The sequence below is a fragment of the Suillus subalutaceus genome (assembly GCF_016647625.1).
Source record: "Suillus subalutaceus strain FC151 chromosome Unknown DFJ58scaffold_15, whole genome shotgun sequence".
Classification (NCBI taxonomy): domain Eukaryota; kingdom Fungi; phylum Basidiomycota; class Agaricomycetes; order Boletales; family Suillaceae; genus Suillus; species Suillus subalutaceus.
Window position 1 is genome coordinate 295,447 of NW_024540264.1, and position 26,671 is coordinate 322,117.

Genomic DNA, 26,671 nt, shown 5'->3' on the forward strand with positions numbered 1-26,671 from the left:
AAAACAGAGCAACTCTAATTCTAGCCACAATTCTTGTTTGTAGCATTCAAGAGCGCACATGCCAGATTTTGGTCTCAAGTATTTCATTTTGCAGCAGAGAGTTATCCATCTGTATCGTCATGCTATAAGAGCGTCCAAATGTGCGCTGTCGTGTTCTCTAAAAAATCACTACAGCTCATTACCGTCGTCAGACATACCTGACCCACAGGCAAGGTCGGAGACCATCGCCTGGTTTCGTAGTGAATTCGAACGCAATAAATGGCTGACAGACGTGGTGAGTTAGTCTCGTTTTCGTGATTTACTGCCTCTGGCGCTCATCGTAGGTTAGGTTGTCATAGAGGAAAAAATTACTATAGCTCGTCGAGAAATCCGGCAAATACTTCCAACATCACAGCCTCATGCCCTATAGGCTATATCATCGTCATAACAGCACTGTTGTGATGGCAAGGCTCCTAGAGTCTTCAAGGACGCGGAAGTCTTCTTCGTTGCAAGCAGCAGTATCATGCATACAGTGACGATTCCGGTCAGGACAAGAAGGATCAGATACGAACTGTCCGCACTCTTCTCATCCATCAGGACGGGTGTCAAAAACGATTTGAAAACACCACATCCTCATCGCAAATCACACAATGAAGGTGTATTGTTTATCAACCCTCGTTCATATCGTAACAAGAGGCGAACATTAACAGTAGCGCGATACTGATAAAAAGAACACTTCACCACACTACGCAAAATTGCTTCCCTAATTGAACATGCCTTTCTGTTATCGGTTTTCGGTCTGTGGTAAGGTTTTGTCTCGCATATCATGCAACCTGATTGACTTCAACCCAAGAATGTATGAAGATAAGTACAAACGATATCCATTCCTCTTGTTTGTTCACTCAGGACATCCTACGAAATTGTTGCTAAAAGTCCTTTCAAGTTCACAGTTCAGGGTCCAAGCTTCGTGCCGTTATGACCGGGACTCAAATTGAAATTCCGGTATTCATTTTGCAGTCGATGAGCCAGACATAGCTTTAGCGGTGTGGGTACTCTTAAATGTGCCCGGAGCAGGATAATCTCTTCACGGCGACGACCGCTCCCTCAGGGTGCCGGTCACCGCTAGGAACGAATCGAACCTTCATTATGCCCCTGAGTTGTCATATTTGGACCTTGCTGAGCTGTGCGCAGCAGGGAGGAGCAACGCGATACAGTTTCTTGCGATCTTGATGTGTCGGGAGTGCGGTGATTCTCCTTGAATGGGATGATCGTGACTATGGCTGGGATCTCATCTGACCTTTAACCAGGAACAAAGAAAGATATCCGTGGGATATCGTAGGGAAGGGCTCAAACCCGTATTTCGTGCCTGCATAATTCCCAAATATTCACTAGACCGCAGTAAGCCCCCAACTGTCTGATGCTCCGGTCACACTTCTTTCACTGTGCATCGAAACAGTCGAAGGTGCTGGTCAGATACTGGAACAATTTGCGACTGTCCCTTGCGATGGCCACGGCTATCTAGAACGGATCTAACAGCGTCGAAATGATATCAGCACTCAGGAGGCCCCCAGGGACGATTTGTTGGACAAAAACTGCATGTTCAGCATAAACTCCCACTGGCCGAGAGATCCACCTGTGTCGATCGTTCGAGGCTCCCATCTCCCTTTCGACTCGATATGTGCTGGGGCCTGGGCGAGATCTTTCAGAAGTCTCAGAATGTGACGAGTTCTGTTTAGCCACCTTTTCCAGTGTCTTCTTCATATCAATGCGTGACGACGAGCTTGTACCGTCCTACGTTTTGACACTCGTCACACTCTATTACTACTTGCATGATCTGGGTAATCTGCGTCTTGTACCACCCATTTGAACTCATCATGCCTAGATACACATTCTGGGAGGGTATTGTAACTGCAGGTGTACAAGAAACTATAATTTCTTTAGCGAGGCTAAGAAAGGCGCAAGCATTTACATTTGTCGATCTTTCCTGCTAGGAGGTTATTCAAGCTGCTCATCCAGTCCAGTGACATGTCCGCCTACTAGCTCACCTGAGTGCTAATAACTGGTACGAAATATGCACCAGCCGAGAACCCAAAGACAGTACTACGAAGATTGAGCCCAATATAATTCACATGCACGACGTACTTTTCAGATCCGCTTCGAATGCAAGTAAGCTAGGGTACTATCATTCTCTGGGATATCAAAACTTTCAGCGAAACTTTTGTAGCTCCTCAACCACATCACATTTTCTTTCGAAATTTTGCCCCATCATAGATTCGTATCTCCTTTACAAGTATCTGATTTTCAGTGGTTTTTAGGATGATGTAGTGCAGTGTCGGAGCAAGCCCGAGAAAATTCTATACATGGAGTAGAACCGCACAAGGGATGAGTTGGGCCACAGAGTGCACTCGGCCCTTGAAGACTGTTCGGTACAGATCTAAGCTTGGTTGCGCAGAACTAAAGAACGTTATCAAGGAGAAAAATATTTCAGGGTGTCTCCACTTACTAAGAATCACCGAGTCTCCGCTAACAGATCACAATCATCACCCTGTCGCGATAGTACATATGAATATATCACTCACCGCAAGAACATTTTGCTGATAAACCGATCCTTGTTGACTGGCTTCTTGTTCTTACCCTTAGGGACTTCGGTCCACATCTGCACCGTAGTTCAGTACGACCTCTGCTAGTGATGAACTAGAACAGACCTCTTTGACGTTTTCAAGTACCTGCAGCACATCAACTTTAGAACTTGCAGGCAAATAATAAAGGATAACGCACCATATTACTGTGGCGATCAAAGGCCTTTACACGAGCAAGAAGCTTTTTGTTATTTCGCAAAGAAATGAGGACTTGGGCATGGTTGCGGACTGCCTGTTGCAGCACTGAAAGGGGCCCCTGGCTGATTTCGTGCTCTTCCAGCTGGCGCAGCTGAGCCTCGTCGAGTTCTGATTTAGGTACATGCACGTATTGACTGGAAAGTTATTAGCCAACATCTAAGTGCCTTGAGCCTTGTCACCTACCTCATGATTTGCTTGTAAGGAGCGTTTGTTTGTGAAGGCCAAACAACCGATCGAAAATACTCAGTTGTCTGAAATCTGAAAGTATACACATCGAGCTCTTGTCAAGAAATAGCTCAAACATCCCGTCTCCGCCATGGGTCGATTGAAACAAAAAGGAAAGGCTGGTGCAGCAAAGGCCTATGTTACGCGGTCATCTGCTGTGAAAAAACTTCAGTGCTCTCTGGCTGACTTTCGCCGACTATGTATCCTCAAAGGTGCGTCGTTTTAGTTATTTCGCAGATTTAAATCCACTGAAAGTTGTATAGGAATCTTCCCTCGTGAGCCCAGACATAAGAAACGGGCGAACAAGGGATCAACAGCACCGACGTCATTTTACTATGCGAAAGATATCGCTTACCTCGCTCATGAACCAGTCCTCAATAAGCTGAGGGAGCACAAAGCCTTTGCGAAAAAAATCTCTCGAGCACTTGGACGAGGAGAGTGGTCAACTGCGAAGAACTTGGAGGATAATAAACCTGTATACCGATTGGATCATATTATCAAAGAGAGGTATGCAACGCAGGGCATTTTGAAAGGCATTGGCTGATCGAGTTTAGGTACCCATCATTTATCGACGCAGTACGAGACATCGATGATGCACTTTGTATGATTCACCTTTTTGCATCTCTCCCTTCCAATCCTCGGGTTTCGCCCGCTCTCATCGAAAACTGTGCTCGTTTGACTGCAGAATGGCAATTATATGTCATGCACACGCGGTCACTACGAAATGTTTTCTTGTCTATCAAGGGTGTATACTACCAAGCAGAAGTGATGGATCAAAATGTAACCTGGCTCGTGCCATATCAGTTCCCTCAGAACGTGAGCTATCTTCTTGGATCTCTGTCTATGCTGCTCATACGTTCCACTCAGATACCATCTGATGTGGATGTCCGTGTTATGCTTACCTTCCTTGAACTGTACCAGACGTTACTTGGGTTCGTGTTTTTCAAGTTATATACAGATGTTGGACTCGTATATCCGCCACCATTGGATTCTGGCAAGGACGAATCTGGAGCTGGTGTTGGAGCGTTCGATCTTCGATCAACAAACCCTAACCCAGCTGCTGGAGCACCGAAGAACGATACACCCAAGGTATCCAGCAAGGAAGTCCGGCAGACAATCAAGAACATCACTGCAGAATCATCCTCGGTGCCTCCTACTGATGTAGATCTTGATCGCATTGATCGCACCAATTCCTTTCCCGATGCCGCTGAGGAGGAATTTGTACCGCAAGCTTCAAAATCTGATCTTGATGTACCGTCGTTGCTCCCTACACTTCTCTCACTCTCATCCTTACCAAAATCATCATCGACAAACATATTTGCCCCATACACTTTTTGGCTATCACGCGAATCATCACGATCAATATTCGAGTTCCTTATCGGGTCTTTTGGCGGTCGTATAGGCTGGCCGGTCTCATCAGGAGGTGGCTCGCCATTTACGGAGGATGATGAGGCAATCACCCATGTCATTATTGACAGGCCCGCTGCCAAGGGTGATACAGCCCAGGAACGAGAACGTAGAAGACAAAGGAAGTATGTACAACCTCAGTGGGTGGTTGATTGCATCAACGCTGGAAAAATCCTGCTCGAGGATCTTTATGCCCAGGGGAAGACACTTCCACCCCACCTATCACCATTTGGCGAACGAGATGGAGCATATGACCCAACCATTGGCCTGGCGAACGTCGAAAATTCGTTGGTCGAAGTCGACGACGCTCAGCTCAGTGAGGACAGTCAGGAGATAGAAGACTGTGGTAGATGGGATCGGAATTAGAGGGAGACGTAACTTCAATGGCTGCCTTGGCGGTGGCTGCTTGCAGATGACCCAGAGGCCTTGCGTGCGGCGGAGCTTGCAGCAGAAGCAGCAGGCGTCGACTATGGCACTTTCGAGAAGGAGGTACAAAAGAAACAGAAACAGCAGAAGCACAAGGAAGACGCTGTTGTCGATGGCAGTGGTGAGGAAGACATGAACAAGATTTTGATGAGCAAACGCAAGCGTCAGTTGTACGAAAGAATGAAATACGGGGAGAAAAAACGAGCTACTGAGGTCCGTCCTGGAGTTTTCCAATGGGGTTTTGTGTTTTAATCTTACAGTTCTACAGCACGCCAAACTCGAAGAAAAGAGGACGAAGATTGAGAAGGACAGACGACGGAAGGCCAGGGTATTATGAGATTTGTTGTAGTCTTAAGTCCCCATCATATCTATGCTCGTCCTCACAGGTGTCACCGCCGGTGCGAATATACCGAATCCCACGAAAAGTATTAGTATTAGCTAACTCATTGGTGGGCCGAAGAGGACGATATTACGATCTTGAAAGTTCGTTCAACGTGTGAGGCTGATTAGCTCTCAGAAATCACGTTCGTGCTGGAGAGCGCGACTGACGCTCATGCCCACGATTTTTGAGTCAACTTCTTTTCGCTAAACTGGCATCATTGCTCTTACTTATCATCGCCGGTCACTAGACCTCATCACAGCCACTTGTAGAAGTTTGACCGCTTACAGCCAGAGAAGCCTGGAAGTTCCAGCATGGTTGGCTTTCTGGGTACAGGAAGCAGGAATTGTCCAGCGACGGGCAGTTGCTATCCTGATACTACTCCAAACCATGCTAATGGAAGCACTGGTCGTGTCTTCCCCGACCGTGACAAGTCTGCACCCAATCAATCCGCCGGCCGCCAACCTCAGAGTACTAGTGACAACAAGTCATGGTCCCCTTCATTTCTTTTCATTTCCTCACTGGACACGAAAGATACTACCTGCCTCCGTGTCTGCTCGCCGAAGTATAGCTGGTATGCCCTCTGATGAACTCGGCGTCATTCGGAGGAAACCCTCAAATCTTATGCTGGACAAGGAGCTCCCGCCCACTCCTCCAATTCAAAGAGTAGCCGGCAATTCCGACGCTGTAGAAACGTCCTTGGACACATTGTCGCCCATATCCACAAACAGATTTGCCCCCTCACCTACCTTGCCAAGAGCAAACACACCTCCAACTTCCGCTGAACCCAGGCATACACAACCAACGTTATATTTCGATGTATATCATAATGCTGTTCCCCGTGGAGTGAATACAGTGTCTTTTGTCACTACTTCACCTACTGGCATGAACCAACGTGACTCGACCCTCCCGCTACGACACACAAGAAGCACTCAATCGTTCCTTTCACATGAACAGGCGGACCGGTCAACTCAGCCTCTTGACGGTGCAGATAGAGTTCGTGGGTTTTCCTTCGGTCAGAGACGATCAAGCTCCAGACGAAAAGATGCGGAACCACCGCCGACTGGTGAAAACAACAAATCATCACCTGTTCGTCAGGTGTCGACCAAATCTTCGCGGCAGCTGCTTTCAGTTCCGTCTGATTCTCTGTCCCTTCCAGCATTGCAGCCGACATCACCATTTCATATAGACTTCCATTCGGACACTCTTGCATCTTCTGAGCAGCCACCGCAACGATTCGCTTCGAGATTGACACGAAGTCACTCAGAGAAGTTCTCCAGACGTCCGTCTCCCTCCAACTCTGAAGCACCTGCATTACCCAAGATTCTACCAGCATTTGATTCGTCCCAGCATCATTCAACGACTGCCAATCCAACATTTTCTTCCCATCATCCACCCCGACCCACACCGCGCCGCCCCATGACTGCCGATTCGGTTCGTTCACGTACTCGTTCATTTTTTACTCTGTCACCACAGACAACATCCGGTCCTTCCACACAAACTCCACATTTTGGAAACGCACTCTCAAGTCTCACCTCGTCTACCTCCGTCAATCATGCAAATAATCGACCACGTTCTGCTACGAATCCCCCTCTTCTTCCACCGGCTTTCGATCAATTTTTTTGCATCATCTACTGCCTCAGCAAAATCTGGAACAGTTCCCGGCAGTTCCATAACCGCCTCGCCAGTTTCTCGATCACGTCCCCCATTACTTTCATCGGTACCATCTGAGGAGCTGAGACCTCAACAGGACGAGTTACCTGAGGTTTTCTTGCAGAGACTTTCCTCCCTTGTTGGTAAAGGTGATATTGCGGGGTTATTGGGATCAAGGTACACCACTTCACTTTTCACTTTTCACCACTCTAAGTTGATTCTCAGTGCGGAAGTCAAGTATGTAACTACTCTCAAACTTTACATCGGAAAGTTTTCTTTTACTGGGGATCCTCTGGATGTTGCTCTGCGTCGGCTTTTAATGCACATTGGTCTTCCCCGGGAAACACAACAAATCGATAGGGTGATCGAAGCTTTTGCAAAGCGGTACGTTGAGTGCAACCCAGATATATTTATGTCCGACGGTAAGCACGATTTCACCGATGTATAGGCAATAGACTCGTATTCATCGGACTTTTAGATATCCCATACATTCTCGCCTTCAGTCTCATCATGCTTCACACAGATGCATTCAACAAATCCAATAAGCGCAAGATGACAAAAGTTGACTATCAGAAAAACACGGCTATCTCAGGAATTATACCCGAAGTGCTAGATGTACGTTGTAAACTGACTATTATAACCCCTCAGAACTGATTCATGCCCTAGTGCTTCTATGATAATATTGTCTTCGCTCCTTTCATATTTATCGAGGACCCTATGGACCCCCCTCGGCCATCAATTGATGGTAGTCTTTCGCGACCTCCTACTTCCGCTGGTGTTCCAATGACACCCATAGGAGGTACTCTACTGAGCAGACCAAAGATTGATCCATATTATTTGATCACCAATGTAAGTAGTCTCGCTCCCTCAATTCACTGTCAATGACACTTTGTTTTGAAGCACTTGCTTGATTCGCTCCGCGTGAATGTTGAACAGCACATACCCTTAGACAACCCATACTGTTGGAAGGGAACGAGTGGTTCCTGGAATAATGACGAACTTTGGTCTGCCTTTGACCAGGGGGATACGATAGAGATTACTTGCTTTGAACACAATCGCTTGCCTTCTGGGTTATTCGGCCTCAGCGTCTCCAATCCTCCACTTATGGGGACAAACGCACTTCCCGGTTTTTTACCGTCTCAAAAAGAGACTTGGCGGCTTAAGCTGTCGAAAGTCTCTGTTTTGAACCGCAAAGACGAGATCTTGGAAGGCGGTAAAAAACCCTCGAACCGCAAGTGGAGGTCGTTTGGTGTTGCTTTGACGACTTCGCAAGTCCTTCTTTTTCGTGATCCATCATGGGCTGCCACTTTTCTGTCATCCTCGGATTACTCCAGGAGGTCGACCATACATTGCAAACCTGATGAAGTTTTGTCGGTGAAGGACGCACTCGCTGTGTTCGATCGGTCATATCAAAAGGTATTTTCTTTTTCATTACTCTTCTATGCGATGTTAACGTTTCTGCAGCATTCAAACACCTTTCGCCTGGCCCTCGCTGATGGGCGCCAGATCTTGTTCCAGGCTTCAAGTGAACTGGAGGTCAATCAATGGGTTTCGCGCATCAACTATGCTAGTGCTTTCAAGTCTGCTGGGATACGAATGCGTCCCCCTGGCATGACAGGCAGGGAGGTGACGCTAACTGGGGTTGCTGCTGCGCAATCACACCTCCAAGACTTACGGGTAGTGCAGCAATCCCAGCCCAAAATTCGGTCATGGGGTTCTCAAAGCCCCCTCATTCGTGCTACTAAGTCGACCGACGAAAGTACAGGAGATGCTATCGAGCGATCAAACCCAGAGGACTTCGAAGCTCGGCACGATGTCACCCATGAACCTCCTGCCGTGCGTGAAATAGAGGGGGCATCCCAATTCAAAGCTACTTTCGACAAAGTGAAAGCGCAATTGGCTGCTGCTCGGCTCAGTCTGGGTGATCAGTCATTGTCCTCGAATGACGTATCTGATGCTGTTGTTCCTTTCCTTGGACACCGCTCTTCCCTGACAGCCGACGGTAATCCCTTTCCCCAAAGCAATCGCACCATTCTCCTCCAATCCACCATCGGCGATCTCGAAGATCGGATTTGTGTAGCGCAGCCACTTCTCGAAACGAAGATGCATTTCGCTCGCAACATAGCAATTTTGACACCCTTCCAACGGTCAACACGAGATCGGCTTCAAGATGCAGTACAAGATGTAGCAAAGCAGATCTCCCAGTTGCGTCTGGAGATTGCCAGGCTCATTTGTCACCGTAATGTCCTGCTAAACGATGTGGCAGCAGAAGAGCGAGGGTTCAAACAGGCAGCTACAATTGCTTTGAACGCTGCCATGGATACTTTACAGAGTCGAGGACGGTGTATACCTGAGCCGATGTCATCGCCCGATGATGGATCACTGGATGTGTCGTTGCCGCAACCATCTTCCAAAGCCATACCCAGTTCTCTGGAGTCCTCTATCGACGATTCTTTCCGGTCTGCTCTGGATTTTGGTCCAGACTGGCCGACAAACTATGCGTTTTCTGTGTCGAACGTCTTAGACACACCGAAGATCACAGATTCCCCTCTCACTGAAGGGGAGGGCTCAGGGTACCCATTCCTAGAGGCCGAGACCAGTCTCTCGGAGTCTCGGACGGCTCATTCTATTCCGAGCTCTCTAGAGTTATCCGTGCAAGACAGCACTCCCCATTCCGTTCACGAGAAGTTTTACACAGCGCAAGAGTCGCCTGAAGAGCAAGCTGAGGAGTGGAACAAGACGCGAGCAGCGAAACGTGTTTCGCTAGTTAAATTGCCCCCAGACATACGACTGTCGGCGATGTTTGGCAAGACTCAACGGAATGGTTGTAATGACCTGATATCCACGGTGACTCGGGAAGATTCTTCATTTGGATAGTTCCTTTCGCATTGAACTTTGGCCTACATACTTGCCTACTATTACATTATATTGCTATTGTGCCGCATATTACATTGTTTTGAGCTGCAGCACAGGCTAGCCTCCATGGACGACCGCATTTTATAGGCGGTTACCATTATGATGTGAACTTCTCACCGCAGTAGCTGTACTAGACCAAGGCTTGCTGTGTTTCTGGATTAAATCTTGCATTCGTCGACTGGCGTCGCCACGCGATGTGCCAGTCCCTGGCCTCACTAGTATAATGCATGCCCACTGCCAGTGGTATCGACAAGGGATCTCAGAGACACTCATGAAGGCCACAAGATGTGTATCCCCAATTCGAAAAGCGTGCCGAGCAGCCGCTGGGTGAGTTCGAGTACTTTTTTCAAACAGCGCATACTTATTATATCCGTATAACCGTAACCGGTCTGGAATTAATTTCACCTATTTGTTTTACCGCGGTATTACCGGTAGGTACCGGGTGTTGAATCGTGGCTATTCATCGTGCCTGATATGATACAATATTTACGGAGGATTAAAATACTTCCATAACTCGGAGAATTTTTTTAATCCAGAGTAGACATGACGATATTAGCTGTGTACATGCCAAGTTCAATCAGGGTCACTCATGGAAACGACTCAAGGTCAACCAACTTCGCGTGCATCTACTCACGTAGACGGTCCGAGCTGTCGAGTGACCTCGCTGTCTGTCTATCTCGGTCATTTATCAGCGCCAGCTTGAAATTTGGAATCCTGACATAGTTCCCCCTCTCAGGCTCGCCGCCAATTCCTTGCGCGAAGTAGACTTAGTGTTCACTGTTCGCAGGTAAGTACGCCGTCTCTTTCATTATTCGCTCGTTGCCTCATTGATGTCGAAGTGACCTTCCCGCTGTTATTCTGCAATTCAAATTGTATTATCGGCGGACTTTGACTTGCTCGTGTATAGTATCATGCCTGTCCAGCCAGGAGAATATGTTTCATCCAGCACTACTCGCCCTGTCGAGCTTCAGTGCAGTATATCACAGGATGGCACGCGTCGCAGACCAGCTGCAGCTGCCAAACCACTCCCCCCTCCTCAGCTCAACACCATTCCGCAAAAGGCCGAATCACGGGTAATTCGTGACGGCCCTTGGCCTGCCGCTGCAAAGCTGAACCGAGTATTTTCTATCCCTCGATTGGGTACGACTGCCAACAAGTCCAGGGAATTTATTCCAGTGATCCCTACTCAATGCGATGGCATTGTTAGCAGTCGCAGTAAACGATTGGTTCGACATCCCTCGCGACGTTTATCATCAATGTCAGCTTCCGCTCAGACATCCTCCTCGCAGCATGCCACCCCCTTCACTAGTGCACTGCCTCGACCACCTTCGATGTGCGTTACAGATATGGCACTAAAGAAGCCCACAAATAAAACATCCTTTTCACCCGTAATCTCTGTTGGAGATGAAACGGATGAGGAAAGCGATGATCCAACTGCACATTATCGGAAAATAAGGCAATTGCAGATGGCCAGGTTGGCTAAACTGACTCGTCACTTGGGCGAGGAGATTCCGCCGGAGTTGATTTTATCCTCCACTCTTCCAACAGATATAGCTGAGTCTAGGAGTCTGGCAGGAAGCCTTTCAACAAATCTAAGTAAGGCCCACCAGAGACGGCAGAGTTTGGACTCCACAACAGACTCCCAATCAGCACCAGTACTTCCAAGCTCGTACAAGCCAAGGAAGAGTAGGTCACTGCGTGATGCAGAAGGGGTTTTGCGACTGCAAACCCACGGCGAGCATGCCGTCAATGTCATAGACGGGAAGCTCCCGTATGCTTTGCACCCTCCACAGACAGAGGTTTGTAGTTCGCTTTATTTTATTTTTCAGAAAAATAAGTTTAATCCGCATTTTTGCAGGCAGATTTCCTCAAACATTCTCAACCTTGTATCGCGGCCTCTCTATACGGACCCGATGATGTTGATCACTCGCTGATATCAACTCCAGAGGCTACCTATGGTTCTCAGAATCCTCCACCTCCTACATTGTTGCCCACCTCAACACCTGAACGATCGCAGTTTCACGGGAACCCGGTCACGGCCAAGTTGGCCCTTGACAACATCTCGAATATGGACCACGGAAAAGAAAAACTAGACGGGTGTCTTGGCGTCGACATCAACCCCGAGCCAATGTCTCTGATAAATAGGTCACTCCATCCAACCGGCGTAACAGTTGGCATCCGTCCCTCCCTAGCACAGATTCCCTCATACTCTGAGCTCGAAGTCGAAGTGCAAATCAGTAAAAGGACTCGCTTCTGGAGGATGAAAGTCGGGAAGGATGCGGTGCAGAACGTTAATTCTGACGATATTGCGAAGCAACTGAGGGAGATGAAAGCTTCTGCATGACAACAACACTTGACGTGGAGCTCTTAAAATTGCCAATAGTTTGTGCTTTCTAGTTTACAATATTCGCCTGCAATCACGCATTATTCCTTGGATTGTGGGATGACTTGTATAATAATTTCATGCGGTCCTTCAGAAACTTGGTCGAGCGTAGTGGATGGCGGCCAGATCAAGTCCTCCACCTTGCCTCCACCCATTGTCCCGTGGGTCGGAGTCGAATGCATTTGCCACAGTGACACAAGGTCACGGATTGCCTTTTAAACTCAGTTGGCCCCACTAACCCTAACCTCAATCGAGGGTTTTCTTAACGCCACTACTCTGAGCCTCTAGTGTCAGCCAGTCAATGCACATCGTTATGGTAGGCAAATAATACCATGTTCATACCCCTCTGACTCTGCATTTTAGCCCATATTCCAGGACGCTAATGGTCTCGCCATCAAGTTCTTCATTCAGAAAGATATCGCTCAGGAAATTCAGGCTGAGCTGTGTGAAGTCGTCGCTGTGAGTTGTGGCATCCCAGTATCTAGCATAAGTAGTCTGATCTCATTTGCTTTCAGTCATTAGGTGGTCGCGTCGAAGCAAAGGTTCCAAGACAGGGTTACGTACTGGTCCAACCTGGTACTGCGGAGGAAGAGCGTCTTCGCCTGTGCTGGATGTCGCAGGATAGACCACAACGCCATTTCGTGCCGTATACATATGTGGAAGCATGCAAGATTGCAGGCATGCAGTTGAAGCAGATCTTTGTGGAAAACGGCTTACCCGTTAAGATGCACATCCACCCTAGCATTGCTAATATCAATGCACGCACAACTTTAAGCCAGAGAATCATGGTGAGCGATATTCCGCAATAGCATATTCAATTCGTCTATTTCAAGCTCACCGACTTTCATTTAGCATTCTGGTGGCGACCCTACTTCATCTCCGCAGTCTGCTAAGATCATTCTTGCGGACCCGAACACAGAAGTCTTTCAGCATCTCGTTAAGACATACCAAGGCATTCCAGATAAACATGTCGAGTCGTACTTGTGGGTAAAGAAATGTGTTGAGAAGGGTTCTCTTGTATACACCCCTCTCATCTACAAGAATCCTGGCGGCCGACGTCCTGGGGAAGAGTACGTATCTCACCCGCTCTTGCACGCAGAACATATACCGATGCGTTCCCCTAGGAGAACGCCATTTACTGAAGACGACGAACAGCGTTTGTGTGAATGGATTGCGGCGAAGATACCATACAAGCAGACAGGCGGAAGAACAGGAAATAGGCTCTATCAACAACTGTGCGAAATGGTGAACCCTTTCTATTACTACCTCAGTATGTCCGTGCTCACGAAGATCAGATTGCGGACCCAGAATATGCATGGGTTTCACGTCATACATGGCAGTCTTGGCGCGAGCGTTACAAGAAGAATGCTGTGCGGTTAGACACCATGATCGCTCAAATCGTTGACCAGAAGAAGCCAATTCCTGGGGAACAAGGGCAGTATGGTTACGTGCGGCAAGATGAAGAGAAAAACAAACGCCCCAGGAGGAAACGCGCCAAACCTGCGGAACAGAATTTGCATAAACAGGAAATGATAATTGGCGGCATTAACGGTAATGGCGCCGAAGTACCTGTGATTGTGTTCGACGCATCGCCGGTTGATTCAGGACCGTCTACATCAAGAGCTTTCGTCCGAAGCAGCCCCGCAGAGGAAGAACTGGAGGATGGTGAAGACAGCGAAGAGTGGGCAGTTCGCATCGGAGATGAACCTCCTCCAAACTGGGGGAAGCGACCCGCCAGTGAAGAAAGTGAAGCACAAAACCCTGCGTAAGAGAATGAAGTCCAAGTGCGTAATCATGGCCGTTTTTAAATATCATGGGCTCATGCATTTTTTCAGTGATGCAGATTCTATTCAAGGGATTTTGTCGGACCCTGGCGTCCATCTCATCGACCGAACGTTACAAGAAATAGCTACGGAGTACAGGTTTACACTAGAAGAGGTTAAAGAGTTTTATGACCAGTGTGGAGAGATGGAACGTACGAAAACTCGTTTCCAAAAGATGCGACAAATATTGTCAAGTATTGGAGAGTCATAACACTCATAATGTTTAATTTTACAAGGGATATATTTTAATATTGTACGCAATATATTGCAGTTTCTTCTATGGAAGATCGACTTCAGTAAGAAGTTTGTAGTCTGCTGCCCGCACGGGTGCTGATGGACTGTCGAAAGGCTTTCGGCGTCTACAATGTTTGTGTTGAGCATAGCGCCAGCATCCGCAGTCCCACATGCGTACCTCTCGCCTGCAGCAGCGGATGGAAATGAGCCAAATAGATCTGGATGTTTTGGAAGTGGGGATTCGCTTCATTTGCTCATGTTAGCTTGCGCATATACAGAGGATAAGAGGTGTTTGACCTGAAGTATGGATGATGTACAGCCTCTTCAGCACTGATACGTTGTTCGGGATCGTAGGTAAGTAGTGATACAAGCAGGTCGATGCCAGCGGTTGTCATATGATGAAAACGCTGACGAAATTGATGTGGTTGAGGAGAGGGAAGAGTGATGGTTTTTGCCAACGGAAGAGTAGAGTAGTCAGGCCAAGATGAACTAGTGGGAGGTCCAAGAAGCTTGAAGATCATGGCAAGAAGTTCTATTTCATTTTTCGCTTGAAACAGTGGTTCCTTCAGGAGGAGCTCAGCGAAAATGCACCCCACAGACCACATATCGATAGCAGTCGAATATGTTGTAGCTCCCATCAGGATTTCAGGAGCCCTTGAGGGATGCAGTCATCTGCTATCATTATGTTGAGAACAATTGACATACCGATACCACAGTGTCACAACAAGCTGGGTCAGACCACCGACACCCACAGGATCTCCATACCGTCTCGCAAGGCCAAAATCAGCAACTTTGATCGTCCCGCGGTTATTCATGAGCAGGTTACTGGTCTTTAGATCGCGATGAAGTATCCAGTTGGAATGGCAGTGTGCGACCGCGGACAACAGTTGAAGCATGAGAGTCTTGATTTCAGATTGCAGGAAGGGCGAAGGCATGAGTGTCAGAAGAGTTTTTAGATCATGCTCGATAAAGTCCATCACTACGAACACTCTGGTATGTGGGCGTGGTGATTTTGTGACATTGCTGAAATGCTTTACTCACTGAGTCAAAGTATCTCCGACCACAACTTCTCTGATTCGTACCACATTATCATGGTGGCATGACATGAGAGCGTTAATTTCACGTAGGGCAGTAATAGGAAACCCGTGTTTCTCCTCGTCAAGTTTCAATTTCTTCAGTGCAACGATATCGCCTGTTTCCTTATCCCTCGCCCTGAAGACAATGCCGTAAGACCCTTCTTCGATCTGATTGAGTCTTTCATAACAGTAAACTGAACGAGATGGTTGGATTGATGGATGGTGAGTTCGAGGAGGGACATATATACTATGTAATGGACGGGGATGACGACCAGTAGTAGCAGGATGCGACTCTGAACGCACGGGACTAGGTGGGCGCGCGCCGCGAGACCTAGTCCTTACGGAGCGTTTCGATGGCTGCTGTTGTTGGCGAATTGCCATATCATCTGGATCTTCCTCATCCCATTTCGATCTTTTGCGCGGTGTTGATGTTGAAGACGTTGATTCTGATGCCATTGCCATGCTTTGCACTGTGCAACGAGGATGATGATGACATGTATTTGGCCATCTACGCACAGCTATGAGAGAACAAAGAATGACACGTGATACGTCAATCAGTTGTGCGCTTCATCACTTTCACTCCTGTCGTCAGCAAGCCGTCAGTATGGATAATGTCATGGACCCAGAGCTCGCAGCTGAAATGGTCAAGCTTCTGGGACAGGAACTTAAGGTTGTCCGCAGCCAACTCCGTGAAGCTGAGCAGGTAAAATAGCCCGAGTCATTCTCTGGACGACTATCATGATAGCTCATACGCAAGACCTTTCAGAGAACCGGGACTCCTACAAGCGATGTCAATTCAACTGGTCCCCAATTTCAGCGCGAGGAAGCCCTGCGGGCAGAGATAGTTACACTAAAGGTTGAGAATGCTAGCCTTCGAGAGGAAATTTCACGTTTCCAGGATCCAACAACGAACGTTCCGCTCAAGATGGAGGGCGATCACTCTAATCTTGTAGCGCAATACTCTGCGGTATTTAACTCATGGCTGGATGTATGGTCTTCTTATCTTATCGTGATCAACAGTCGATGGATACAATTCAAAAAGAACTAGCTGACGCGATTAAGGAGAAAAACATGGCAACATTGGACAAGGTACATTGGGACCAGACATATCACAGTATTTCTAAACTTTGACCCAACTAGGAGAAGGCAGATGAACAACTTGCAGAGTTGACTAGCGTTCGTGAAAAATATCGGAAGCTTAAAGCGAGTAAACGAGAGTGCCAAGAGGTATTCGCAAATGTATGATATTGGATGATGCCTGAAACATCTTCACAGGTCATCGACGAACTTCGTGGCCAACTTGAACTCTGTATAGAAGAACGAGAGCAACGGGCATCAGAAGGGAAAGTACTGTAAGCAGACCTTATATTTTGTGACGAACCCTCGTAGCGAAATGGCATGCAGCAAATCCGACCCACCTTCATTCTTTCGGAACACAGAGTATCCGAACGTCGGTGACCAACCGAATCCCAATGAAATCCCTGTATATTCTCCCGTCTTCTCTATGGGCATTCCTAGGGTTCGTGATAGTCTTTGCTTTTAGGTTATTACTGACGTTCTCGACAGACAGCTCGAACTCATTGGTTGGTTTATTCAGTCACAGGATCTGCGGCATGCTAATCTACAAGTCACAGTCGCTGTGATGGCACCCTCCGTCTTGAGAGGGATGTTGTGATGTTCGCCCGCGCAGGAATCGCCTTAGGTCTTATCGTAAGACCAACGCATCAATACAATCCCCAAAAGAACGGCGGTGCATGGTTCCGGCTCCGTCCGGATGTTGAGCTTGGTCAAAAGAAAGACTTATGTTATCACGACGGCCACGGCTGGAAGTATCTTGGTACCTATGAACGAACAGGCGAATCGTTCCTCCTTTCAGCGGAGCACACCAAGAAGCTGAGCTCTCCAGTAGGTCGTTTCCGATTCAAAAATCAACCGTGACTAAAAACGCTTAAAGAGGATTGAAGCGATGGCTAAGGACACCGTTTTATTCAAAGACCTTATTCCGCCTTCGCAGATGCGAATGGTGGAGAGGATGTACTGGGACGGAGTTCTTCAAATCGAAATGTTTGGTATCCGACGTGTTGCCTACGATCAAGAATTCGCCAAACAACTATTTGAAAGGCGCAAGGATCTTCCCAAAAACGCGAAGGACGCTACTTTTACAAATAACAAGCGGAAAAGAGACTTTGAGACTGATGAAAGGCATGATCCCAGTCGAAAAAAGCCTTCAACATCCGGCATAAACATAAAGGAGGAGAGCTCAGCGTCATGATCTATGCAACACCCATTGGATAGGCAAGTATATTTTAGGATGGGAATACATGGGTAACAAATTTCTAATCCTTCACCAACCTCCAGATCCTCGAACCTTTGTATCAAGACACATCCGCAAGTGCCTTGGTACCACAGGCACTTCCATGCTTGGTACGCATCCAACTTCCTGTCTAAAGAAGGGTAGTACTGCAATCTGCTCGATCGCAACAAACAAGTCTTCGAGAATTCTATGTAGCCTTCGACCCGTTAATTCGATAGCGGGTTCTGAATTGATTTCCAGAAGTTTAACTTGAAAGATTCGCGAGTTGCCTGATGGATCGAGTCCACTTGAGTCATGAGACACCAAGAAGTCGACTCCATACAATTCGAATGCATTTGGAAGCGGCTGACATCAAGACTTAACACAAAGGCAAACGATCAGTAGCAAACAATGTTACCTGGAAGTGTATAGGCATTTCTAACGCGGCCTTAAACGTTTCCGCGAGAACGGAGCCCATTTGAACTTTTATGTTCTCAATATCTTCGGGGGTAAATAACGCTCCACGATCCGTATCATCTCCGGATAGGATATGACATCCCGAGAGTTCATCAAGTAGATGGACGCCTTCCTCGCCTCGATCACTTTGCAGCGAGGTGTTCGTAAGATGAGGTGTCAAGTCAATGTTTCCGGGAGCGGCCGCATCGTTAACATCCTCTCTTTTTGTCGGACTGACATACGGAACTGCAGCGAATAGAGCAAGAACACGGTCATACATGAATAGTTGCAATGCTCCTGATGCAACAAAGTACGCCCGTAGATGGAACTGGACGTCAGCGTCATAAAAAGCTGACGAGGAGAAGATAGAGCGGATTGACTTTATGTCCTTGCAAGTTTTCAGGTGGGTTTAACACAGTGACGGAAGGAGACCTTTCGTTGGGATCCAAGAGTAACGGACTAGGTATGTATTCCTGCGATCGAACAACGTTCAGCACTTGATATCGCAAAAAAAAAAAAAGTCCTTGTTACCTGAATGACAAAATGACGAAGTTGTGAAATTATCACAGAGGTGTCATCGATCTGATCTTCGTCCTCGGAATACTCTTCAAACTCTTCGAAGATCTGATACAGCGAATCCTTGCTGTTGAACAACCTGATGCCCATTCCCCGATCTGCCATGCCAGGCTTCAAAATCCACCATTGACTCGGAGAGGAGCCATCAATTTCATTGCCAAGATCCCAAAGTTGGTCGCTCCACATTTCATCCAGCTCATCCGCGTAAGAGATCTCGAGATCCCATGTCCTGGGCACCGCGTCCTTGAGGACGGAGTCGAGATGTTTTGTCAAGTACGAATGAATGCATCGTGCTAAGTAGTGTTTACGAATGAGTGCCTTTCTGATGGCATAAGAGGACGACAAGACATTGTCAGGATTACGATGTGTCAGGTCATGGTTGATAGCATCGTAGGTGGACCACTGAAGCAGCTTCGAATATTCATGGGTGCCAGGAAGTGATGTGACAATTGAGACGGACAGATTTGACAAAGCTCTCTTGACGAGCGACTCTGTCAACGGCGCTGATGGCCAGGAGACAAAGGCAGTAGTCATATGGATGATTGATGGAGTTAAGTTTTGAAGGAGATCTTTCCTTTAATACGGCTTGTCCGTGTAACCGGCTAACAAGCTTCCTGCCAAATTGAAACAAGCATACATATGCCAATTACCAGCGCTTTCCCTGAAGCCAGCGAGCTTTCCCTGAACGCCCATCCGATATGGGAAACAACTATATCTTCTCCCTCACGCCAACTTTTACACAGGGCCTCGTGCTAGGTCAACTCTCAATCTTGGTTCTCCTCGCGCTGGTTCTCAAATACCTGTTTTTCATTCCTCCCGAAAGCGAGACAGAAACCGTCCCATTCCATCCTCTGTCAAAATCAAACCCTTCGTGGCATCAAGACGTGGAGGAGGAGGAGGACACAGACAGTGCTCCAGAAAAGGAGTCAGCGCATTGGTTCAATATACTTGCAAGGCAGGTTTGTTGTCCGAGCTTGTGGACGGGTTCCGATTAAGTCTCATATAATATCAGGTTGTGGAGGTGTACAGAGCTAAGCTTCAGAACAATCTTACAGGATATGAGGGAATCGAGGTTGCCCGCAGGAAAATTGAGGACCACGCGAATGAGTTGCGTCCACGCGGGTTTCTAGCAAGTATCCCGCCTACATAGTATTCATTCATAACTCACGACTACAATAGGACCATATCACGATACATTCCGTGGACCTAGGGATGTCTGCGCCCAAGTTGTCCAACGCACGGGTCGTGAATGACAGCGAAGGGGACTCCGCTCCGACGGTTAGTTTTCACGCCATCCTTACACAGAACCATTTCACCAGATAGACAGACAATCGAATTCGACATGTCATATACAGACACCATTTCGGTCTCACTGTCTACGTCCTATTTGTTTAACTACCCCATGTCTTCGTTTGCTCGGCTACCTGTCTCACTCACGATATCTTTGTCTCTCTTCGAGTCAAAAGTGAGTGATTACCAAGTTTTACTTTTTGGAACACAAAGAGTCATGTTCTATAGGTTACCTTGGTCCCGCCATCTCCTGCATCAGTAGCCCCCGTTTTGACCATATCGTTGCCACAAGACTTTACTCTTAACCTTAAGACAACGTCGCTCATGGGCAGTCGAGCGATGCTCAGGGACGTACCAAAACTTCACGAGTTGATTGAATGTCAGGTCAGGAAAGTACTAGCTCTCCGAGGAACGTGGAGAATCGTTCTTCCTGGTATGGGAAGCTTGGCCACCGCTCAACATGAAGTGGAAAAAAAACAGGCTGCTTCCAATGAGCAGGGCTGATGGTGAAGGGATCATTTATCCATGCTACTCTACAACCGTGTAATCATTTCACTCGTTCGTGCGTGATGTCTCGCCGTCCATTGTACTTATACCAACAACCCATTCACTCAAGTAATAACCACCGACATAAACTGAAAACTCACTCGGTCGATTCCAAGGTTCGCTGAGTCACACTAAGTAGAATACAGAAAAAACGCAGGTCAGGACACGGTGTCGTACGGGTGGGTCAACGTTTGGTCGACAGACCTAGCAATGACATGACATCGTACCACCAGTGGCTGCCACATTTGTCTGCAGTCTGATAAACAAGAATACCATGCAAGGTCAAGCTATCAAGGGTCAAAGTATGGGGCCAGCGATCTCGTCCAACATTCGTTCACCCCTGGCCAGCATGACTTGTCCATTCTTGTCCAGTCGATATTGATTCTGCGAACCGTCTTTTTGAGTGATCGTAAGACCGTTCATCTTACAGGTCGGTTTTCCATGGTCTGGCGTTCCTGTCTGTATTCTCACTGATACAGAGATTCGACACCTCCGCAGGTTGTGTCTAAAAGTACGTTAAGAGCAAATGCAACAACCCCTGTGAGAAGGAGAATAAAGTCATATGAAGCATCCTAACCTTCCCTAGCCACACCTTTAGAAGATGGAAGACAGTAGTTCCTTCTAATAAAGGATATTAGATCCCCAGTTCATCTAACCACTGCTCTATTCTCATGAAAGCATCGTGACCTTCTAAGTTGTCACTTTCAATCAAGTCGACCAACTCATTTTGACCCAACCGACTATACCTCCTTAGCTGATCCATTTCTGCTGGACGGGCCATAACTGCGATGGGGAACTTGAGTTCGTAGTCAAACTCTCCTAGCGGGGCAGGAAGAAACGCTAGGAAACAGTGACGCGTTGGATAGCGGAGGGGAAATCAGAAACAGTCCCTGTGCTGGATGGGAGGATATATATGTCTGTGCGATGAGAGAAGCAAGGCCTCGAGCGAATATTACGGGTGGAAAGGCACTGCCGGAAAGGCGCAAGTTGACTTTGAGCTCTGAAACCGACAAGATGTAATATGCACTCCTTGAATAAAACGAAATATACCTTCACTCAAGCTATTCACGAGATTCTGTGAGCTGGAGCACTTTTCGCTTTCACCAGGTGGTTCAAAATCGACTTCAATGCAAGTATGACCTTTCTCTGCGAGCATCGAACCAAACGACTTGGGGATGCTATCATCGACAGTTTTCGTGCAATGTTCAAGCCGAACATTGGCAACGGTAGCAGAACGGAATGCTCACTTATTTCGTGTTCCTAAATCCCAACGTGATGCTGAACATAAAACCAAAGGCGTTGGCACCTCTCGTGGTGCATGCTCGGATGGATTCTGGACAGTAAATGTTGATGAACGTCTAGCTTGCAACTGCTATGCGAGTTGCTGAACGGAGAAATTGTAGGCCATTGCTACTGCGCACGAACATGCCAGCAAGGATAGCTAAGCAGGGTTCGCGGATTGGTCGCGGATATGCTAAACAGTGCGGTTATAAGCAAGAAACACTCCTTCACTTACGCGTGAACGCATCACTGGACTCGATACTAGTCCAAACACAAATCGATCTCTTCTATCACCCATGGCCTCAACCTCATCCAGCATTGTTTTTGACGACATTTTTACGACTGATGCCATCGACAAGGATGGCAAAAATTCGATCGAGGTACGCGTTTATTCATGCGCAACACTTTTTACTTGTGACTGACATGTGCTGTGTACATTGTACAACCAGTATCTCGGTTATACGCTCATTCAAAAAACTATGGCATGGACTTGACACTTGACTATAACATCGAGCTCTTTCCTTTAGTGAATGGTGACAGTTTTGCGATGGCCCTTGCTTCGTCGCTATCACGAGATGGTGGTGCACCCACCGCAGACGGCGAAGATAAAGATAGAGACGTATGGAGACCAGATGGTAAAGGAAGGAGAGGTTTGGAAGAAGATTATGACTATGTTATGTATGAGAAGGTGTGACTCTGTCTTTCTATCATCCTCAAGTTTGACTTTACTCAGTTGGTCGCAGGTGTATAAGTTTGATACTGGATCTTCCGATATTGTGTAAGTTACTTGCATGTTTGTTGTCAACTGCCTCTTGCTCATATTACTTACTCCGTAGCACAGGCCTACGCGTCATTCGGTGGACTTTTGCTATCAATTACAGGCTCATATCGTCATTTGACCAATGTCGTTCTCGGCGATCCTGTGTACGTACTACTCAGAAAATGATTATCACGGATGTTCGTACTGCAAAGCACTTTACTTCTGAAGTTCCCATCGTGATGTTATTCAACACGTAACTACTGGTTATCCTGATTGAATCAACCGCGCCATGTTATACTAGTTTGGCGCCGGGCGCCGGGCAAAGCTTCCAGTGTTACGTCATGATACTAATAGTTCCTTGGACCCCATGCAATGCATTCGATCTGATGGGTTGTTTTATATAAAACGCGTTACGTTTGTCTAGCTACGCGGTAGTCCACCTTTCACCCGGCACTCCATGTTCCCTCTTTCTACGAGAGTGCTCGCTGCAAGGGGTTGCCATCTTTCATTACGTCCAAGCTGCAACGCAATCATCCGCAGCTGCAAGGCAAGTTACCATTACTCATCGACTTCCGGGCGTACCACGCAGGATGAGGTTCGTATTGGGAAATTTGTGCTGGGTTCCTTGCTGGCGATGGGGACAAGTTATTATGTCTTCCAGTACCGCGAACATAGGTTGATACCAGCGAGACTGAAGGCTGGTGCTACTACAACCCATGCTGCATCTAGTGAGCTCGGAGAGCTCTCGTCTGCGCACCTCCAGAGAAGTGGCCCAGACGAGCTATCCAGTGCAAGCGGCACAGGACGCACAACCGACGTGTCCGGGAGCTCCTCATCCTCAACACCTACCTACGGGTCTCCTGAAGACGTTCGAAAAGCAATTGAGGAACTACGCGATGCCCTCCCTGGCAAGAATTGCGTTCAGACCAGCCCAGATTCCCTCCGAGTGCATGGCTCCTCCGACCATTCCTATCACCCGAGCTGTCCCCACTCGGTTGTAGTCGTAGCACACAATACAGATGACGTGGTGAAAGTCGTCAATATCTCTCGCAAGTATAGGGTTCCCATCATTGCGTTAGGCGGCGCCACGAGTATAGAGGGTCATTTCTCTGGTGTGAGCTTCGAGCAGTCATATTTCATTACTTTAGTGATGCTGATGTTCATAACGATTAGTTTCCTTCAGGTAGCATATGCCTTGATCTGTCTGCGATGAATAGCATTTTGGAAATCAATGGTATGACACGTTGTTTCTACCTCGTCCCAATACCGGTACTCACGGGACTGTCTGTAGAGGCTGATGGTGATCTGCGGTGTCAACCTGGAGCAAAATGGGAAGACATAAATAATACACTAAAAGATAGGGGTATTCCTCTATTCTTCCCCGTGCGTACGCTTCACCATGGCCCATGAATTCACCTTGAATTTGAACAGCTTGACCCAGGTCCTGGAGCTGTAAGTCATTCTGCATCCCAATTTTTTTCACATTCGAATAATGACTGGCTGCAGACTATCGGCGGCATGATTGGTACAGGGTGTTCAGGAAGTTGGTCCCTTCTTCTTCTGTTGTTATAGCTGCACATATATTAATCCCAATACAGCCAATGCAGTCAGATATGGAACTGCTAAAGCAGAATGGTTTCTTAATATTGTGGGTCCAATCCAAGTCTTCTGAAGAGTGTTTGGGATCACCCAAGTCGGTACTAGACGGTTGTCCTTCCATCTGGCAAAGTGATCAAGACCCGCCGGCGGGCGCGCAAGTCTTCCGCTGGCTTCGATATCACTAAACTTTTCATCGGTGCTGAAGGAACGCTTGGAATAGTCACAGAGGGTAAATCTAGCATTCAGTATTCCGGATGACATTCTAATTCCAACGCTATTTCAGCTACATTACGATTGGCTCCTAGAGTACCTACCAAGGTTGCCATGGCGCAGTTCCCTGACGTCGAAAAAGCGGTCAGCGCTGTTCAGCAGATCCTTAATACTCCATACGGTCCCAACATACGTCGGTGGCAAGTTAAATCTCGTTTCATTTGCTGAAAATTTTACTTCCAGAATGTGTGGAGCTGTTGGACGATCACAGTGAGTAGACCAGTTCCATTTCTTCGGCGTTACTCAAGTACTTTCAGCGATGGCGGCCATTAACACTGCTGGAATGGTTGATGCTCCTTATCCGGTACAGGATACTCTCTTCTTCAAGATCCAAGGATCCCCTGAATCTATCCGTGACACCTCCAATGTCGTGCAAGAGATTGTACAACGTCACGGCAGCACCCGATTTGAATTCGCGGCAACAGAGGAGGAGGCAGGTGAGATGTGGGAAAATCGAAAATATGTGCGTCAACCACGATTGCTTTGGCGTGATATTGTGACAAAATTGTTTAATCCTAGGCTTTTTTCTCGACGTTAGCGACGCACCCTGGTTCAAAGGTTTGGACAACCGATGTTTGGTTAGCCTTCTCGTTCTCGATTTTCAATTATAAGTATGACGTGGGTGACTTTACAGCGTACCGGTTTCTCGACTTCCGCAGTTAGTCTATGAAACCAAAGAGGATCTTGCCAAGGCTGGTTTGAAATCGACTATTGTTGGGCATGTTGGCGACGGTAAGGGCATCAAAATGTATTGTTTCGTTGTGTATCAATGAGTTATGCAGGTAACTTCCACGCACTCATTCTATTCAAAGACGATGAAGAGCTGCGGAGCGTCGGTGCAGCGGTTCACAGATTGGTCCATCGCGCCATCCACATGGATGGGACATGTAAGTGTTCCATGTGCCTCAGGCGTGTTGTTTTTAAGACTTTTCTCTTTAGGTACGGGCGAACACGGTGTAGGGGTAGGCAAAACAGAGTACCTTGTGGAAGAACTGGGCGAGGATACCGTGGAACTGATGAAAACCGTCAAAAACGCTATTGATCCTCTGAACTTGTTCAATCCTGGAAAGGTGTGTTATTTAAATTCCGATGGCTTTTTGGACGACGCTGATTGCGTTGCAGTTGTACCCAGAAAATAACGAGGAGAAGATACATAAATGACTTGATCGCCAGTGGCATCAATTTACGGACCCTCCGAGCCTCCGAATCCGAGGACAGCTTACTTCTTAGATAGCTTCTTGAATTATACATTCCATATTCACGATGGCTGAAATTTCTTACACCGGAGAAGCAGCATGCACCTACCAGATGGGAAGCGAGTGTGATCGCACATTGGCACTCTTCCTTCGCCCTCCTTATTGGGAGTGATCACAAGCTCTTTCGAGTCAGCCAGGTTTAATCTAAAGACGACAGAAAACCTTGGATTCAGCGAAGCAGCTGTCTTGCGGGACTACTCAAGTTGTCCTTATGTCTGTCATTCAGTTCTTGCCGAGCCCCTTTTTTCCGTTACGTGGCATGCCTCGGTGGGCCACTCCTGCATGGTGTCTCGAGCTTCCTGTCATGGGGTATTCTAGAGTTTCGTATTGACTGCTGTTGACATCTCTGTCCGGTGCCCGGTCTTGTCGCTGCCAGTAATCGAAAGTAATTGATTTTTCGTTCCGCCTAGGCATCGACATAAAACAGGAGCGCACGCAATTGAACTACACACATCAGAACGATATATAGGCTCGGTCTACCGCTTTCGATTCATCCACCTTGAGCTTTCAAGCCATCCCTCCGGCACCATTAAATTGACATTGTTCGTTTGGACCTTTGGTGGTGAATCCCGACAGTTTAAAATGGTCAGTCCGTCGAGAATCTAGGTTGGCACATACACATCTCGGGGGGATATCTCATGTTTCCGAGACTACCCTCGCGAGGCGTGAAAGTGAATTCCGTTTCATGGACAGATTATGGTTCACATAAAAGAAGGTTTCGGCGCAATAACTGGCCCGGGGGCCTACCAAGTTGAGATGTGAGGATCCATACACCACAAAAATGTTGTCAACAGGTTTCGAACCAATTCCAAGAGAAACAGATTTTGACTCTGTTGACTTGGCTAAGACCAGTTAGATGGAGTTCCGAGGAAACCATCATAATCTGAGTCAATGTCAGGTGTGTGTTCCGATAGGAAAAAAAACCTATCACCGGCAGGTTTTGAACCCGCGCAGTCCAAGATAAACAGATTTTGATTCTGGCTTATTTTAGACGGTAGTCACCTCT

The 26,671-nt window shown here is 47.4% G+C and overlaps 12 protein-coding genes across 12 annotated transcripts; 9 read left to right on the forward strand and 3 right to left on the reverse strand.

Moving 5' to 3' along the window:
- The first annotated feature begins 14 nt into the window (after positions 1 to 14).
- On the forward strand, positions 15 to 699 carry DFJ58DRAFT_116406 (complex 1 protein-domain-containing protein). The gene is made up of 3 exons (XM_041378699.1): positions 15 to 140; positions 192 to 274; positions 329 to 699. Exons 1-3 carry the CDS (start codon positions 59 to 61, stop codon positions 407 to 409), a joined length of 246 nt encoding a protein of 81 aa, XP_041248136.1. The 5' UTR covers positions 15 to 58; the 3' UTR covers positions 410 to 699.
- A 1,364-nt stretch (positions 700 to 2,063) lies between these two features.
- Positions 2,064 to 3,051, reverse strand: DFJ58DRAFT_768231 (uncharacterized protein). Its single transcript, XM_041388926.1, has 6 exons — positions 3,000 to 3,051; positions 2,758 to 2,950; positions 2,685 to 2,705; positions 2,559 to 2,635; positions 2,483 to 2,502; positions 2,064 to 2,433 (listed from the first exon to the last, which is right to left on the reverse strand). Exons 1-6 carry the CDS (start codon positions 3,002 to 3,004, stop codon positions 2,414 to 2,416), a joined length of 336 nt encoding a protein of 111 aa, XP_041248137.1. The 5' UTR covers positions 3,005 to 3,051; the 3' UTR covers positions 2,064 to 2,413.
- Positions 3,052 to 5,372, forward strand: DFJ58DRAFT_768233 (Pescadillo N-terminus-domain-containing protein). The gene is made up of 7 exons (XM_041388927.1): positions 3,052 to 3,253; positions 3,305 to 3,548; positions 3,596 to 3,857; positions 3,909 to 4,794; positions 4,815 to 4,846; positions 4,872 to 5,087; positions 5,143 to 5,372. Exons 1-7 carry the CDS (start codon positions 3,133 to 3,135, stop codon positions 5,209 to 5,211), a joined length of 1,830 nt encoding a protein of 609 aa, XP_041248138.1. The 5' UTR covers positions 3,052 to 3,132; the 3' UTR covers positions 5,212 to 5,372.
- Positions 5,351 to 10,079, forward strand: DFJ58DRAFT_768234 (uncharacterized protein). The gene is made up of 8 exons (XM_041388928.1): positions 5,351 to 5,686; positions 5,724 to 6,826; positions 6,897 to 7,083; positions 7,132 to 7,328; positions 7,385 to 7,521; positions 7,573 to 7,755; positions 7,807 to 8,322; positions 8,371 to 10,079. The coding sequence occupies exons 1-8, from the start codon at positions 5,568 to 5,570 to the stop codon at positions 9,781 to 9,783; spliced, it is 3,855 nt and encodes a 1,284-aa protein (XP_041248139.1). The 5' UTR covers positions 5,351 to 5,567; the 3' UTR covers positions 9,784 to 10,079.
- A 293-nt stretch (positions 10,080 to 10,372) lies between these two features.
- DFJ58DRAFT_768235 (uncharacterized protein) lies at positions 10,373 to 12,350 on the forward strand. Its single transcript, XM_041388929.1, has 3 exons — positions 10,373 to 10,609; positions 10,662 to 11,621; positions 11,681 to 12,350. Exons 2-3 carry the CDS (start codon positions 10,734 to 10,736, stop codon positions 12,164 to 12,166), a joined length of 1,374 nt encoding a protein of 457 aa, XP_041248140.1. The 5' UTR covers positions 10,373 to 10,609; positions 10,662 to 10,733; the 3' UTR covers positions 12,167 to 12,350.
- Positions 12,351 to 12,459: 109 nt separating this feature from the next.
- DFJ58DRAFT_768238 (uncharacterized protein) lies at positions 12,460 to 14,270 on the forward strand. Its single transcript, XM_041388930.1, has 7 exons — positions 12,460 to 12,521; positions 12,569 to 12,664; positions 12,721 to 12,993; positions 13,058 to 13,275; positions 13,330 to 13,450; positions 13,501 to 13,970; positions 14,041 to 14,270. The coding sequence occupies exons 1-7, from the start codon at positions 12,507 to 12,509 to the stop codon at positions 14,237 to 14,239; spliced, it is 1,392 nt and encodes a 463-aa protein (XP_041248141.1). The 5' UTR covers positions 12,460 to 12,506; the 3' UTR covers positions 14,240 to 14,270.
- On the reverse strand, positions 14,271 to 15,839 carry DFJ58DRAFT_698319 (Pkinase-domain-containing protein). Its single transcript, XM_041383525.1, has 5 exons — positions 15,304 to 15,839; positions 14,968 to 15,252; positions 14,560 to 14,916; positions 14,441 to 14,506; positions 14,271 to 14,387 (listed from the first exon to the last, which is right to left on the reverse strand). The coding sequence occupies exons 1-5, from the start codon at positions 15,798 to 15,800 to the stop codon at positions 14,306 to 14,308; spliced, it is 1,287 nt and encodes a 428-aa protein (XP_041248142.1). The 5' UTR covers positions 15,801 to 15,839; the 3' UTR covers positions 14,271 to 14,305.
- Positions 15,840 to 15,942: 103 nt separating this feature from the next.
- Positions 15,943 to 17,610, forward strand: DFJ58DRAFT_723760 (uncharacterized protein; the record flags this gene model as incomplete). Its single annotated transcript, XM_041385046.1, has 9 exons — positions 15,943 to 16,041; positions 16,105 to 16,305; positions 16,359 to 16,427; positions 16,479 to 16,565; positions 16,614 to 16,690; positions 16,743 to 16,857; positions 16,905 to 16,921; positions 16,973 to 17,243; positions 17,293 to 17,610. The coding sequence occupies 9 exons, from the start codon at positions 15,943 to 15,945 to the stop codon at positions 17,608 to 17,610; spliced, it is 1,254 nt and encodes a 417-aa protein (XP_041248143.1).
- Positions 17,611 to 17,682: 72 nt separating this feature from the next.
- Positions 17,683 to 19,197, reverse strand: DFJ58DRAFT_838104 (tubulin-tyrosine ligase family-domain-containing protein; the record flags this gene model as incomplete). The annotated part of the gene is made up of 4 exons (XM_041392433.1): positions 17,683 to 17,997; positions 18,050 to 18,415; positions 18,444 to 18,560; positions 18,619 to 19,197. 4 exons carry the CDS (start codon positions 19,195 to 19,197, stop codon positions 17,683 to 17,685), a joined length of 1,377 nt encoding a protein of 458 aa, XP_041248144.1.
- Positions 19,198 to 19,261: 64 nt separating this feature from the next.
- On the forward strand, positions 19,262 to 20,596 carry DFJ58DRAFT_768254 (maintenance of mitochondrial morphology protein 1). The gene is made up of 5 exons (XM_041388931.1): positions 19,262 to 19,622; positions 19,676 to 19,792; positions 19,843 to 19,941; positions 19,991 to 20,128; positions 20,182 to 20,596. The coding sequence occupies exons 1-5, from the start codon at positions 19,362 to 19,364 to the stop codon at positions 20,455 to 20,457; spliced, it is 891 nt and encodes a 296-aa protein (XP_041248145.1). The 5' UTR covers positions 19,262 to 19,361; the 3' UTR covers positions 20,458 to 20,596.
- A 1,480-nt stretch (positions 20,597 to 22,076) lies between these two features.
- DFJ58DRAFT_904448 (RNA polymerase I) lies at positions 22,077 to 22,726 on the forward strand (the record flags this gene model as incomplete). The annotated part of the gene is made up of 4 exons (XM_041394908.1): positions 22,077 to 22,194; positions 22,230 to 22,468; positions 22,524 to 22,556; positions 22,622 to 22,726. 4 exons carry the CDS (start codon positions 22,077 to 22,079, stop codon positions 22,724 to 22,726), a joined length of 495 nt encoding a protein of 164 aa, XP_041248146.1.
- Positions 22,727 to 22,929: 203 nt separating this feature from the next.
- Positions 22,930 to 25,686, forward strand: DFJ58DRAFT_768262 (D-lactate dehydrogenase cytochrome oxidoreductase). Its single transcript, XM_041388932.1, has 15 exons — positions 22,930 to 23,654; positions 23,714 to 23,774; positions 23,832 to 23,923; positions 23,972 to 23,992; positions 24,047 to 24,083; positions 24,139 to 24,188; positions 24,245 to 24,368; positions 24,423 to 24,542; positions 24,593 to 24,619; positions 24,667 to 24,872; positions 24,929 to 24,987; positions 25,044 to 25,141; positions 25,192 to 25,296; positions 25,349 to 25,479; positions 25,532 to 25,686. Exons 1-15 carry the CDS (start codon positions 22,998 to 23,000, stop codon positions 25,568 to 25,570), a joined length of 1,827 nt encoding a protein of 608 aa, XP_041248147.1. The 5' UTR covers positions 22,930 to 22,997; the 3' UTR covers positions 25,571 to 25,686.
- Positions 25,687 to 26,671: the final 985 nt, after the last annotated feature.

Excerpts from the sequence above, each read along its gene's own strand:
- DFJ58DRAFT_116406 (XM_041378699.1), top strand. The coding sequence starts at position 59 with ATGCCAGATTTTGGTCTCAAGTATTTCATTTTGCAGCAGAGAGTTATC. Across the intron at positions 141-191 it reads TGCTATAAGAGCGTCCAAAT|ACATACCTGACCCACAGGCA; the intron begins GTGCGCTGTCGT and ends TACCGTCGTCAG. Across the intron at positions 275-328 it reads ATAAATGGCTGACAGACGTG|GTTGTCATAGAGGAAAAAAT; the intron begins GTGAGTTAGTCT and ends ATCGTAGGTTAG.
- DFJ58DRAFT_768238 (XM_041388930.1), top strand. Across the intron at positions 12,994-13,057 it reads CTTTAAGCCAGAGAATCATG|CATTCTGGTGGCGACCCTAC; the intron begins GTGAGCGATATT and ends ACTTTCATTTAG. Across the intron at positions 13,971-14,040 it reads AGTGAAGCACAAAACCCTGC|TGATGCAGATTCTATTCAAG; the intron begins GTAAGAGAATGA and ends GCATTTTTTCAG.
- DFJ58DRAFT_768234 (XM_041388928.1), top strand. The coding sequence starts at position 5,568 with ATGGTTGGCTTTCTGGGTACAGGAAGCAGGAATTGTCCAGCGACGGGC. Across the intron at positions 7,084-7,131 it reads GCGGGGTTATTGGGATCAAG|TGCGGAAGTCAAGTATGTAA; the intron begins GTACACCACTTC and ends GTTGATTCTCAG. Across the intron at positions 7,756-7,806 it reads CATATTATTTGATCACCAAT|CACTTGCTTGATTCGCTCCG; the intron begins GTAAGTAGTCTC and ends TTTGTTTTGAAG.
- DFJ58DRAFT_768231 (XM_041388926.1), bottom strand. Across the intron at positions 2,706-2,757 it reads TTGATCGCCACAGTAATATG|GTACTTGAAAACGTCAAAGA; the intron begins GTGCGTTATCCT and ends GATGTGCTGCAG. Across the intron at positions 2,434-2,482 it reads CGGAGACTCGGTGATTCTTA|TTCTGCGCAACCAAGCTTAG; the intron begins GTAAGTGGAGAC and ends AACGTTCTTTAG.
- DFJ58DRAFT_768235 (XM_041388929.1), top strand. The coding sequence starts at position 10,734 with ATGCCTGTCCAGCCAGGAGAATATGTTTCATCCAGCACTACTCGCCCT. Across the intron at positions 11,622-11,680 it reads TGCACCCTCCACAGACAGAG|GCAGATTTCCTCAAACATTC; the intron begins GTTTGTAGTTCG and ends GCATTTTTGCAG.
- DFJ58DRAFT_698319 (XM_041383525.1), bottom strand. The coding sequence starts at position 15,800 with ATGGCAATGGCATCAGAATCAACGTCTTCAACATCAACACCGCGCAAA. Across the intron at positions 14,917-14,967 it reads GTTGTGACACTGTGGTATCG|GGCTCCTGAAATCCTGATGG; the intron begins GTATGTCAATTG and ends GCATCCCTCAAG. Across the intron at positions 14,507-14,559 it reads GTACATCATCCATACTTCAG|CGAATCCCCACTTCCAAAAC; the intron begins GTCAAACACCTC and ends GAGCAAATGAAG.
- DFJ58DRAFT_768254 (XM_041388931.1), top strand. The coding sequence starts at position 19,362 with ATGGGAAACAACTATATCTTCTCCCTCACGCCAACTTTTACACAGGGC. Across the intron at positions 19,793-19,842 it reads TGCGTCCACGCGGGTTTCTA|GACCATATCACGATACATTC; the intron begins GCAAGTATCCCG and ends CGACTACAATAG. Across the intron at positions 19,942-19,990 it reads AAGGGGACTCCGCTCCGACG|ACAATCGAATTCGACATGTC; the intron begins GTTAGTTTTCAC and ends CCAGATAGACAG.
- DFJ58DRAFT_768233 (XM_041388927.1), top strand. The coding sequence starts at position 3,133 with ATGGGTCGATTGAAACAAAAAGGAAAGGCTGGTGCAGCAAAGGCCTAT. Across the intron at positions 3,254-3,304 it reads CCGACTATGTATCCTCAAAG|GAATCTTCCCTCGTGAGCCC; the intron begins GTGCGTCGTTTT and ends AAAGTTGTATAG. Across the intron at positions 5,088-5,142 it reads AGAAAAAACGAGCTACTGAG|CACGCCAAACTCGAAGAAAA; the intron begins GTCCGTCCTGGA and ends ACAGTTCTACAG.
- DFJ58DRAFT_768262 (XM_041388932.1), top strand. The coding sequence starts at position 22,998 with ATGTTCCCTCTTTCTACGAGAGTGCTCGCTGCAAGGGGTTGCCATCTT. Across the intron at positions 24,543-24,592 it reads TCCATACGGTCCCAACATAC|AATGTGTGGAGCTGTTGGAC; the intron begins GTCGGTGGCAAG and ends TTTTACTTCCAG. Across the intron at positions 24,873-24,928 it reads TGTGGGAAAATCGAAAATAT|GCTTTTTTCTCGACGTTAGC; the intron begins GTGCGTCAACCA and ends GTTTAATCCTAG.